Source organism: Artibeus jamaicensis, unplaced genomic scaffold (assembly GCF_021234435.1).
Source record: "Artibeus jamaicensis isolate MK-2021 breed Jamaican fruit bat unplaced genomic scaffold, CSHL_Jam_final contig_391, whole genome shotgun sequence".
In the NCBI taxonomy this organism is placed as follows: domain Eukaryota; kingdom Metazoa; phylum Chordata; class Mammalia; order Chiroptera; family Phyllostomidae; genus Artibeus; species Artibeus jamaicensis.
Window position 1 is genome coordinate 28,459,677 of NW_026521814.1, and position 13,738 is coordinate 28,473,414.

General features: G+C 37.3%; 1 protein-coding gene across 1 annotated transcript in view; it reads right to left on the reverse strand.

Annotated features, from left to right (window-relative positions):
- The window catches only part of DNAH7 (dynein axonemal heavy chain 7), a 221,069-nt gene that overhangs the window by 181,462 nt on the left and 25,869 nt on the right, over positions 1-13,738 (reverse strand). Inside the window, exons 8-11 of the mRNA XM_053665233.1 lie at positions 13,038-13,110; positions 12,211-12,336; positions 8,723-8,842; positions 330-513 (exon numbers count right to left, since the gene is read on the reverse strand). Coding sequence (XP_053521208.1) covers positions 330-513; positions 8,723-8,842; positions 12,211-12,336; positions 13,038-13,110 — 503 coding nt within the window. The remainder of the gene's footprint in view (positions 1-329; positions 514-8,722; positions 8,843-12,210; positions 12,337-13,037; positions 13,111-13,738) is intronic.

Below are 13,738 nucleotides of genomic sequence, written 5' to 3' on the forward strand. Positions count from 1 at the left end.
TAATCCTAAGCAATGTGATTTTACTCATATATCCTAAATATGCAAGTTGACGGAAACTTTTTTTGACAGATAAGCATGATAGGTCTAAAGATATATAGGGTGGAACAAAAGTAGGTTTAAAGTTTGAGTACGTGAAACAGAGTTCTTTCCTGTATTACTATTTATTAATTACTGTATTATTTTCCACAGGAGCAACTGTAAACCTACTTTTGCCACACCCTGTTCTTTCTGTTTTCCCACTGGAAAAGTGTTATATCATCTCCTCCCTGAAAAAATTGAAAGTAAATGAATCAGTAGATGCAATATGGGTGTAACTGCACCATACTTACTGGGGGCTGTACGATTAAGTCTGTGAAATCTTGCATGGAGACCAGAGTGAGCTCCTGGAGCTGTAGGGTCATAAGCGTAGCCGCGCAGTTGAAAAAAGACTCCAGTTTGGCACTGTTCTCACCAGTGGGCAACTGCTTTTTCTTATTACCTTGGTAATAAATATTCTGTACTTCTGGAAACCAACTTGAAAGAAAAAAGACTTTTAAAAGTTAATACTTTTAGTGCATTTCTCCTTTTACACTGAGCATTAACAGTAACTTCTGGACAGCCAACAATCTTCACAGAGAGAGACAGTGTTGAGTGACATCACCCACTCTCTGACCTGGAAGTGCTAGCAAATTTCACTCCTCCCAGAAAAAGACGTTTCAATCATAGTCAATAGAAAATGACCAAATGATGTGAGGAAAATGTAAATCTAACTTCTAGAACTACGATTGATGCAGTTTTTGAATAACTATGACAACTAACTTTGTTGAATATTATAAGATGCTCCTCTTTAGGCTCCCAAATGTTCCTCAGAGAACAGATTTGTTAGTGTAAAGCTGAAGTGTGAACAACTGATTGAACCAAGAGAGAGCTTATTGGATTCAACCCAGTTGGCACTTTTTGCTATTCTATCTTTTTCACAGTGACTTGAAAACAAGATACAAATCAACAAATCAAGTATATTATTTTCTTATCCCCCTTAATGTCAAATCCTGAAAGACTGACTGTTACAACAGTGAGATTTGAGCACAAACAAAATAGAGAATAGAAAAACAATAGACTATCAACAAAATCAAAAATTGGTTTTGAAAAGCAAAATTTATAAACCTAGCTAAACTGACCAAGAAAAAGGGAAAACTCAAATTGGTAAAATTAGAAATAAAAAAGCAGACATTAATACTGATCTTACAAAAAAAATTTTTAAAGTTTAGAAGAGGTTATAATGAACAATTATATGCCAAAAATCAGATAAGATAGTGAATTCCTAGAAAGACACAACTACGAAATGACTTAAGAAGAAACAGAAAACATGACTAGATCTATAAATTGAGTTAATACATTTTAAAAATTAAACAAAAAAGAGCCAGAATCCAGGGACAGATAGCTTCACTACTGAGTTCTACCAAACATATAAAGAAAAATTAACACCAGCCCTTCACAAATTCTTCCAAAATGCAACACTTCTTAACTCATTTATGAGAACAGTATTATCATAATACCAAAATAAAACAAAAAAAAAATCACAAGAAAAAAAACTACAGGTCAATACCCCTTAAGAAGGCAGACACAAAAAATCTTCAATAAAAGGCAAGCAAACTGAATTCAACACTATATAAAAAGGATTGTACTCCATGGCCAAGGAGGATTTATCTTAGGAATGCAAGGATGGTTCAATACATTAATCAATGTAATACCCCATATAAATAGAATAAAAGAGAAATCAATTAGCATCTCAATAGATGCAGAAAAAGCATGTGAGATACAGAAAGATACAGAAAAATCTATACTGTATCATGATAAAAACAACAAAATATTAAGAAAAAAGAGAAGTTTCTCAACATTGATAAAGGACAACTACACAGTTTACTTATTGGTGAGAATCTGCAAGTCTTCCCCCAATATCAGAAACAAACAAGGATGTCCACTCCTGATACTTCCTTTCAATACTGCACTGGAAGTTCTAAACAGAGCAACTAGTCAAGGAAAAGAAAAAATATGCAGGTAGAAAATGAAGTACAACTATTTCTATTTGTAGATGACATGGTCTTATATAGAGAAAGCAATAAAGTATACACACACAAATAGTCAAGCTAATAAACAAAGTTAGCAATATTCCTGGACACAGGAGCAACATAAAAATAGTTATGTTAGGATTAATGAAAATTAAATATACCTGTACTTCAAAGGACACTATAGGGAAAGTGAAAGTATAAACCATATAATGGGAAAAATGTTTGCAAATCATATGACTGATTAGGGCCTGGTATACAGAACATACAAAGAATTCTTACAACTCAACAATAAAAAGACAGATCAACCAATACAAAATGAACAATGATTTGAATAGACACTTATCCAAGCAAAATAAACAAATGAAAAATAAGCACATGAAAATATGTTCAACATCATTAGCTAGTAAGGAAATGCAACTCAAAACCACAATGAGATAGCCCTTCACATCCACTAGGATGGCTATAATCAAAGAGATGGACAGTAAGTATTGGCAAGCGTGTGGAGACATTGGAACCCTCCATTGTTGGTACGGATGTAAAATCTTACAGAACTTTTAGAAAACAGTGTAGCAGGTCCTCAAAAATTTAAACAGAACCCAGAAATTCCACTGCTAAGTATATACCCAAAATAACTAAAAACATATATTTATACAAAATGAATACTCATAGCAGCATTATTCATAATAGTCAAAAATAGACACAACCCAAATGTTCATCAACTGATGAACTGATAAGCCATACAATGGAATATAAATTGGCATGAGGAGGGCTAAGTATTGATACATACTATTACATGAATAAATCTTGAAAACAATATACTTAGTGTAAGAAGCCAGACAAAAATGGCTACATAGTTGATCATTCCACTTAGATGAAATGTCTAGAAGCAGCTACTGCACAGGGACAGAAAATGCATTTGGGGCTGTCAGGGGCTGCGAAGGGTGAATGTAGAGTGGCTGCTGACAATTACAGGGTTTCTTTCGAGGGAGATGAAATTAGTGGTGATTCTTGCACCCTTGTTGTGCAATATATTATGATTTTATGGTTTCATGCTCAGCACTTATTTGTTTTAGTGGTATTTTGTATTGTTGTTCAAGTACAGTTGTCTCCATTTCCCCTCCACCACTCCCCCCACCCCACCCATCCCCACCTCCCACCCTCAATGCTTACCCCCCTTTGGCTTTGTCCATATGTCCTTTACACATGTTCCTTAATGACCCTTCCCTTTTTTCTTCCCAACCTTGTGAGTATATTATAAGCCACTGAGTTATATAATTAAAACAGTAAATTTTATGGTAAGTTAACTATCTCTTAGTTTAAAAAAGAATATTTAAGCCCTGGCTGGTGTAGCTCAGTAGATTGATCGCAGGCCTGTGAACCAGTGTTGCCACTTTGATTTCCAAGCAGGGCACATGCCTGGGTTGCTGGCCAGGTCCCCAGTAGGGGGTGTGTGCGAGGCAACCACACATTGATGTTTCTCTCCCTCTCTTTCTCCTTCTCACTCCCCTCTCTAAAAATAAATAAATAAAATCTAAAAAAAAGAATAGCAATATACTGGATATGGCTGGGAGCAGGGTGTGGGTGATGAGGATGTACACAATGAGCAAAAGAGAGAGAAAAAGTCAGTTTTCAACTCTGGATCATTTGGAGGGTGGTCCAGAACAGGGAGAACGGCAGGTTTGGAAGAATGAGCGCTATTACAGAGATGTTGAGACTCAGTTGCTAACATGGCATTCCGCTGAAGATATACAATATAAAATTAACAATAAGGGCCTGGAGATCAGAAAACATATAAGGGTCTGAAGACAGCTGAGACAGATAAAATCTGAAATTTTTAAGAATATAAAGAGAAACAACAGCTGGACAGCCCCTACTCTTAGTGACAGCAGGAATAAGTAGAGCCCATAAAAGACAGAAACAAAGAAAAGAAACAGGCACAGGGACACATAAAAACGGATTTGGAGAAGGCGGGGGTGATAAACCACCTCTGCTGAGTACAAGCGGAAGCTGAGGACTAAGAGAAGACATCTGCTTTGGGGGTAGATGTCATCACTAATCATTTGCTAACTGTTTCTCCACTGTGCTGAGCTTATGTTCTGCCTTTAACCATGATAAACCCATCCGGCTCACTAGAGTATTGTAGAGGGTTCTTCCATTAGAATCATTAAGACGCATCAAGAGATACAGCTAATTAAATTACATCTTTCTTTCCTGTCCTTTATTTTTAATCATATTTTATTGATTATGCTATTACAGTTGTCCTGATTTTTCACTCTTTGTCCCTCTCCACTCAGCACCCTTCCCTCCCTCAGGCAATCTCCCCACCATTGCTCATGTCCCTGGGTCACGCATATAAGTTCTTTGGCTACTCCATTTCTTATACTGCACTATACATCCCCATGGCTATTCTGTAATTACCTATTTGTACTTCTTAATCCCCTCACCTCTTCAAACATTCTTCCCCAGCCCCCTCTCATTTGGCAATTATCAAAACATTCTCCATATCCATGATTCTGTCTCTGTTTTTCTTGTTTGCTTACTTTGTTTTTCAGACTCAATTGTTGATAGAAATGTACTTTTTGACATTTTATTGTTCATAGTTTTGATCTTCTATGTCTTAAATAAGTCCCTTTAACATTTTGTATAATAATGGTTTGGTGATGATGAACTCCTTGAGTTTTTCCTTGTCTAAGAAGCTCTTTATCTGCCCTTCAATTCTAAGTGACAGCTTTGCTGGGCAGAGCAGTCTTGGCTGTAGGTCTCTCCTTTTCATGACTTTGAATATTTCTTGCCAATCCCTTCTAGCCTGCAAAGTTTCTTTCCAGAAATCAGCTGACAGCCTTATGGGAAATCCCCTGTAGGTAACTAACTACTTTTCTGTTGATTCTTTTAAGATTCTCAGCATTTTAATTATGATGTGTCAGCATTTTAATTATGATGTGTCTTGGAGTGGGCCTCTTTGCATCCATTTTCTTTGGGACTGTCTGTGCTTCCTGGACTTTCATGTCTATTTCCATCACCAAATTAGAAAAGTTTTTTTTTCATTATTTTTTCAAATAGATTTCCAATTTCTTGCTCTTTCTTTTATCCTTCTGGAACCCCTATGATGTTAATGTTCAAACACTTTAAGTTGTCCCAGAGGCTGCTTATACTCCTGCTCATTTTTTTCCGATTCTTCTTTCTTCTTGTTGTAGTGATTGGTTGTGCAGATTCTTCTCGTTGTACTGATTGGTTGTTCTAAATCATTGAACTGATTATTGGCTTTATCCACTCTACTGTTGTTTCCCTATGAATTGTTATTTCAATTAGTATATCCTTCCTTTCTGACTGGCTCTGTTTTATGCTGTTGAGGTCCTCACTAAGTTCCTAGAACATACTTATAACTAGTGTTTTGAACTCTGCATCTGATAGACTGCTTATCTCCTTTTTATTCAGCTCTTTTTCTGGAGTTTTGGTCTGTTTTTCATTTGAGCCATGTTTGTCTTTTCGTTTTGGCATCCTCCCTGTGTTTGTTTCCATGTATTAGGTAGGACTGCTCTGACTCTGTATCTTTGAGTGTGGGCTAATGTAGTAGGTGTCCTGTAGGGTCCAGTAGCATAGCCACCCCTATCACCCAAGGTGGGTACTCCAGGTGTGCCTTTGTGTGGGCTGAGTAAACCCTACTCTTGTAGTTGAGCCTTAGTTGCTGTTGGCAGATCGATGTGAGGGATTTACCCAGGCTAGTCAGCTGCCCTTGCAGGGCTGGCTGTGACCATTGACCCTCAACCTATGCTCTCTGTGAAGGATCAACTGTGCAGGCAGTGGGGGAAGTGGTACTCTGACATGGTCTGTAGCTGTCCACTGGGTGCAATGGCCCTGGGGTTTCCTGGGTGATGCAGGCCAAGTTTAGTTCTCACCTGTGTTTTACCCGGGGCACCCTGCCTGAGCTGTAAAGCAATCTGAGATGGCTGCTACTTGTACTGGGCACGGAGATTCCCAGGGGAAGCCAAGCTGTGAATCTAAGCTGGCTGGTGCTAGTGCCAGGCCTGAGACTCACTGGAGCCAACTGTTGCTTGTTCGATAAGATTTAGGAAGTTGTGAAGCATGAGCCAAGACTAGCCATTCATACAGAAAAGCAGCTCAGGTGACCCTTAAGTTAGGTGGGGCAGAGTCTTTGGGGATCACCAAGGTGGGTCAAGCAGTGTTAGCCAGGTTACCGAGTCTTACATAAGGCATCAGCTTACTGGCTCTGTGGGGGTAGGGTTTAGAAAAGGAATAATGGCCTCTGCTCATCTTGATGCCAGACACATCAGTTTCTCCCTGTGTGCTACTTGTGCCTTTCAAACTGCTACCCCAGCACTGGAGCTCAGAGGGAGTGAGTCTGTGTCTAGGTTCTGTGAGGGGAACTGCTTGGGGCTCCAGAAGTTTTTCCCACTGACCCAATCCCTGCTGGGTTTTGCAGCCAGAAGTTATGGGGACTTATCTTCCTGGCACTGGAACTCTAGGTGGGGGCTGGTGTGGGGCTGGGACTCCCTACTCCCAAAATATCCCTCCCAAATTTTTACTCACCACACATGAGTGTGGGACTAGCCCATTCTGCATCAGTGACCCTCCTGCCAGTCTGGATAGATGTAGTTTCTTTAAGTCCGTAGTTGTCACATTTGTACTGAACTTGACTTTTTAATTGTCAGACTTCCATTCTACTCCATTTCTGATGGTTCTGAGTGATAGTTGTTCTATATTTTAGTAGTAATTTTGATATGGTTGTAAGAAGAGGCAAGCCATGTCTGCCTACACCACCATCTTGACCAGCAGTCCACAATCTACATCTTTTGGCAAATTATCCAATTTAGGTTTGCCCCCCACCCTGTATTTTGACACGCAATTTAGTAAAATTGGTAATGTATTTAGTAAAATACAGTGGTAATGTATTTCTGTGGTATAACCCTGAAGTTATAGTATAAGATAATTATTCTGTCCTTAAGAGGCCATTTTCTTCTCTGAAATTAATTATTTTTTTCATTCTGCACCTCTTCTTTCTTTGTTTATGCTAACTTAATACTAATATTAAATAGAAGTCTAAAGTCCTTTCAAGTAATGCCACATTTGAACCTGACCTATTGAAGAAGAAAAAAGATAAAGAAAAATTCCATCTTAAACCATCAACATACATTTTTAAGTAACTTTTGGAAAGAATGAGACTAAGTTGGAATTTCATGTCTTGTTATCTTTCATTTAAATCTAGTTTTAATGTCCTATTTATAATAACTTTATTACACATGATAGAGACAGTTTTTCTGTATTATTTCATGACATATTGTCTGGCAGCCATATCAATAATTGTCATATGTGGCTGTAGTAGACCGCTCTGCCCGGTTGTAGGAATTGTATCTCGACCCCTTGTGGCCAAGGGCGAGAGGCAACCTCTGGAGTGCCAGCCGCAAGAGACAAAGCTTGTCTCTGGTAGCAAACGCTGCCTCAGTTTCCTCTAGGGAGGAAGCTTGGTCAGAAGTCAATGATGGGTAAGACCCCTCACAGCAGGGGACAACCTAAGCCAGACTCAATCACCTGGGAGGCCTTCATGGAAGGACTCAGGGGGCTGCAACAAAGAGCAATAGACTCTCACCCCCCAGCTTTGACAAAGCCCGAGTCCCCATGTTCTCTGGAAGAAGGGCTTCCTGGCTCTAATCCCCTTAAGCCTGAATACCTGTTGGGGAGAGGTGCAGCTCCTTGCCTTGCTAGAGCGTGTCCTGGGGGAAAATCTGGCATCACAAAGACTTCCTGATAAACCTGTGAAATCTGCTCTGCTAAGAGTGCTTTCATTCATATGTTAAGGGTTTGAGCAGGAAACCCTAAAACTCTGTTCCTGACAGACTCTGACTCAGACTAAGCCCTCAGATTTCTTTGAAATGTTATCTACTGTTTGATCCTTGCTGCCCTGTATTCCTGTGTATTACAACCCAATAAAAGGCCCTGGAGGAAGGGGCTCGAGGCCTTTTTTTCCCTCAGAGAAATGCCACTGTTGGCCTTTTTCCCCTGAGAAACTGGCCACTGCTCACAGCCTTTTTCCTCTGGTAAACTGGCCACTTCTCCTCCCCAAGCAGAGCACATCATGTCTCAGTCATGTTTGCTCTCATTTGTGGTGGCTGAGGGGACTTGCAAGGAAACTCGCCCTCACATGTGGCCATTTCATTTTGAAGAGTCAGTCCAATAAGATGTTAAATTATCATTTGTTAAGTCTAACCTCGAATGAGATTGTAAACTCCTTTAAAGATACGAGTATATTTTCCCCACCTAATCATTTTTTAAACTCTTCTGCATCTTTCATCTAAGACCAAAATGAAAAAGGTGTGTCAGCAACTTGCATGCATTAACAGTAGATGTCAAATAAATATCTTCAAGTAACTGGGTGATGATCATTCCTCCATGGTATCCAACCCCACTCTCAGAGCTGGGGTAAAAGCCAGACATTAAGGAAAAAGTAACCATTAAACAGAATCATTTTGGTTTCTGTACAATCTATGCTATGTAGAACATTTGAATACACCAAAGCAGTTAATGATGTCATATTTAACTCTTATACAGAGATGATTACAAACTTGTTAAAGTAGAATTTTCTAAAAGCAGTTAAAATTCAGTACCCAAGCAATCACATTTTTTAATTTGTTTTACTTCGAGAAATGTCAGAACTTTACATTTTAAGTAGAGTCTCTTTGGCAGTTTCCAGGTGTCTCATGACAATGGTCTGAAAATTTGACATCTCTAATGCCTCCTGGCAATTGTGAAATTCTTCTACATCAACTAAACGTAATTTTCTGTAAGAGATAAAAATGAACAGTGATTTAAGTATGAGGTGTTTTTGTACTTAGTATTTTGCTATTTGATCCCTCGTCAGAAAATATAATATTCCTAGGTTTTATCACAGACTTGTGCTTCATAAAAATTAATATTCAGGTATATGATATTATACTTTGAAACACAATTAATATAATTTTGCATGTGGTTTTCTAATTTTCCAAGCACCATTTATTAAAGAAGCTTTCTTTTCTCCATCGTATGTTTTTGGCTCCCTTTCAGAAAATGATTTGCCCGTATACATATATGTTTATTTCTGGGCTTTCAATTCTGTTCCCTTGGTCTGTGTGTCTGTTTTTCTGCCAATTCCACACAGTTTTGATTATTGTCACTTTGTAGTATAATTTGAAATCAAGGAGTGTGATGCCTCCAGTTTCATTCTTTTTTTTCTCAGAGTTGCTTTGGCTATTCAGGGTCTTTGTGTTTCTATTTGAACCCATATACAAAAATTAACTCAAAATGGATCTAAGACCTAAAATAATAAATAACATAGAAAAATATATAAGTACTAAACTTATAGACCTTGGTTACAGAGGGTTTTTATGAATTTGATCCCAAAGGCAAGGAAAGTAAAGGCAAAAATATGAATGGGACCGTATCAAACTAATAAACACAGCAAAAAATACCACCAACAAAACAAAAAAGCAACCAAACAAATGAGAGACAGTAATTGCAAACAACAGCTCTGACAAGGGGTTAACATCTAAAATATATAAAGAAATCATATAACTCTACAACAAACAAAGAAACAATCCAATTAAAAAAATGGGCAGAGGACCTGAACAGACACTTCTTCTTAGAAGACATAGAAATGGCCAACAATACATATATATGAAAAGATGATCACTTCACTAGCTACTAGGGAAATACAAATCAAAACTACAATGAGATACCACCTCACACCTGTTAGAATGAGTATCATCAATAACACAAGTAATAACAAGTATGGGAGAGGTTGTGGAGAAAAAGGAACCCTCATTCACTGCTTTTAGGGATGTAAACTGGTACAGTTACTATAGAAACAGTATGGAGGTTCCTCAAAAAAATTAAGAATAGAGTTACCACATGACCAAGCAATCCCTCTTTTGAGCATCTGCCAGAAAAAGCTGACATTTATTCATTAATGTGTATACACCCCTATATTCATTGCAGCATTATTCACAGTAGCCAAGACATGGACACATGATGGATAAAGAAGCTGTGAATAGAATATTACTCAGCCATAAGAAAAGATGAAATACGGCCATTTGCAACAAGATGGATGGATCTTGAAAATATCATGCTAAGCTATTTCCTTATTACATAAGGAAATAAGTCAGAAAGGAAAGGCAAGAACCATATGATTTCACTCATATGTGGGATTTAAAACTGAAAAGAAGTGAACAAACAAAAAACAGATAAACAAAAAGTCATAAACACAGACAACAGTATGGGGGTTACCACAGGGAAGAGGTGTGGGAGGGCTAGTAAAGGGGGTCAAATATACGCTGATGGAAGACCTACTTTGGGTGATAACATGCAATACACTATACAGATGATATTTCACAGAATTGTGCACTTGAAAACAATATAATCTTATTAACCAATGTTACCCCCAATAAACATAATTTTAAAAAATGAATATAACTAAATTCAACAGCAACACAGTATGTAATATTATGAAACTACACTATGAAATAGAAGAAGATTGTAATAATTGGGATCCGATGAACAGTTTAAACTGATTTTTTGCTTTTCAACTGGAACCATTAAAACAGGAAAGGAGAGAGGACTCAACGTTTCCAGGAGCCACTGCTCCTGAAACAAAAATTGCGCTCCCTCTGTAAAGAAAGCAGCCCTGCCTATTAGGAAACCATGTTGGGGGATTTCTCACCCCCAATTAACACCCCGTATATCAAAAACTTTTTAAAAAATGACTGGGACTAAATCAAAACCTGTCTGGTTTTGATTTTTTTAGAAAACTTAGTGTTTACTCCAGTCTACAGCTTCCAAAACAGCCTCTTTTCTGACAACAATGCTGTGGATCTTTGTAATATATGTGGTTTACTCATTTATTACCTATTAGTATCATTGTGTTATTCACCTCAATTTAATTATAGATTCCTTGCCTACTTCCATGTGATTGATTTCTACGTTATCTGAAAGATAGTAAACACTATGAAGAACATCACATTTAATTTTTACTTAAAGACCAGTGTAAAATCCTGGTTAGTAAGCAAAACACATTTCACATCTATTGATTTATACTCCTTTCACAGCTCAAATCCATTTGTTAGATTGTAATGCATTCAGTACCTGGCAGGGATAATACATTAGGCACAGAGTAGGCACAACCATTACTGGAGCACCTTTGGTAATGTGTTCTTCTGGACAATTGAACAGTGTAATGTAATGTTTTCAACAAAATGCTTTGAAAACTTAGCATAACAGCGCATTCTAACCAGCGAAATCTAGCCCTTTATGAACACTAAGCGATGGACCCACATCCCCAGCCCAGCGTGTTCTGGCTGTTCCATCCGAGGGTGGATATGAAAGAAAACAAATGTGGTGCTGTGAGCAAAGGCCCACAGACTGCTCTGGAGAGCAGGATGCCATCTCCTCTATCACAAAATGGGGGCTATCCAGGGTTTGAGGGGCCTGTTGGGAGGCCTTCTTTAAGAAAAATAATATACATGCATTACTTTTACATATTTTATAGAAATATATTTCCATGGGTGCATATTGCTAGGATGTCCCCCCGTACCCTGGAAGTGGCAGTTTAAGGAAGGGAACAGGATGAAGCTGGAGCATCTGAAATGCGAGGCCAACTGTCCTCAGCCCAGGGCCAAACTCTTTAGCTTCACAGCTTCCCCCAGAGCTCATTCACTCTGCGCCATCCGGCCAGGGCAGTGCCTGGTGGTGAAGCATGGTCCCAGCCCCCCAGGAACTCTGCCTCTTGCCATTCACATGGGCAATGTTGTCCGGGTTTCTAAACCATATAAATGATTGTAGCAGATAGCATTCTGTGAGATTTAAAACAAGGCATAATAAATAATCCAGCCCTTTGACTGTAAATACACCTTAAAGTATGTGTGGAATTGGGGTGTGGGGAGGGGGGAATCAGATTAAAGATAAAGTCAATGTTTATTTTTTATTCTATATAAAAAATATTGCTCATTTAAATTGCTCAATTCTATATTGCTCATTTAAAACCACGCTTAAATACATTGAATTTGCAATATTTTAAAAATCTGCAGGAAAAGTAGAAAACAAATATGTAGTTAAGAGGAAATAAAATAATTTTCACCTCTTAAAAAATAAAATTTTCAGCAAAGCCAGAAATACTCACTTAAAAGTACTGTGCCACAAATCTAGCAGAGCCAACATCGTGGGGTTAATTGCATTCAAGTGATCCCTAATGTAACTTCTTGCAGCTAAAAAAGATTTCCTCCAAGGTTTTGGAAGAATTTTCATTCTGAAAACAAAGAGAAAATATTCCATTATCTTCTTTAAGAATCAAAAGAAAGTATTTTTATAGTCAATGTACTTTGTGAGTAATAGTGGTTTAATTTTAATTAAAAATATAATATATCCCTCATGGTAATAACAACACAAGTCATGCTCTTTGTGGCTTAGTGTAATTTCAGGATAATAATGCATGTGAAATTAGATTTGAATTTTTATTACATAAGGTAATTAATCTCTTTCTCTAAATACTTGATTCTATTGAGTCCCAAAATAAATCATCATGATCAGACAGAAACATGGTATGTCATATATACATCTTGAAAGATTTACTTAAAGAGGACACAAAACATTTCATTTTTCCCTTTATTTTTAAAACATTTTAAGGATATAGTCCATCCTACCTATGGCAATCCCCTTGAAATTCACCTCCGTTAATGTGTAAAGGTCACTTACAAAATCACAGACACTAACATTTGTATTTAAAGACATTTATTCTGTAGCTCCTATGACCTGAATGACCATCTACCCACTATCCATGAATTTGTAAAGTAACATATCAGGGCTTATATAGTTAGAACTACCAGTTGTGTATTTGAAGTACATAAAATATAAACATACATATGAGAAAATAATTCTGGTGTATAAAGATATACGCATACACAGGAATGGTCACATAATTAACGTTCTTAGAGAAACCTGAGAGCTTACTCAGCACGATGCAGTGGTAGTTCATCTGCCTTTTTATCATCTTTTTCTCTGGGATCTTTTAAAACAAAATCAACTAAAAGAAAATAGATAAGTTCTGATTAATCACCTTATATTAATTGCAGTATGTTTCTAAGTAATTGCAAAACTAATTCCATTAAAAATTTTTAAATTATGTTTTTAAAAATAATTTGTGTGTTATGAATACAAAAAATAATTATGAAAAATATATGATGTCTTTGTCTTTGAGAGTATTTGTTACTTAACAATATCCCTATTCTTTCATTTGAAAATACTAATAGCTTTTAATATTACACTTTCCTTTAAAGCTATTCTACAAAAAGTAGTTATTGTTTAATGGAAGGTTAACAAAACAGAGCAGTAGAAGTTTCTCTTCACAGAAAACAAATATACATATTGCCTTGTTCTCTTTTAAATTGCTTAAGAGCATAAAACAATCTTGTTATATAATCAGTAAAGTGAGCTACTTCTGCTTCTGTCTCCTGTGGCCTTTAATTTAAAGTTAATTCTAATTTCTCTGCCTGTCTTTCAAGATGCTCTTTTTAAAATGCAAATATGTTATTACTCTGCCTAAAATCCTCCACTGACTCTCCTTTATCTTCCAACGCTTTAAAAAGGCATATAAAGCCCATCAAATCCTGTTGTCTTCCCACAATGCACACTATGCTTTGGCCATGAGAACT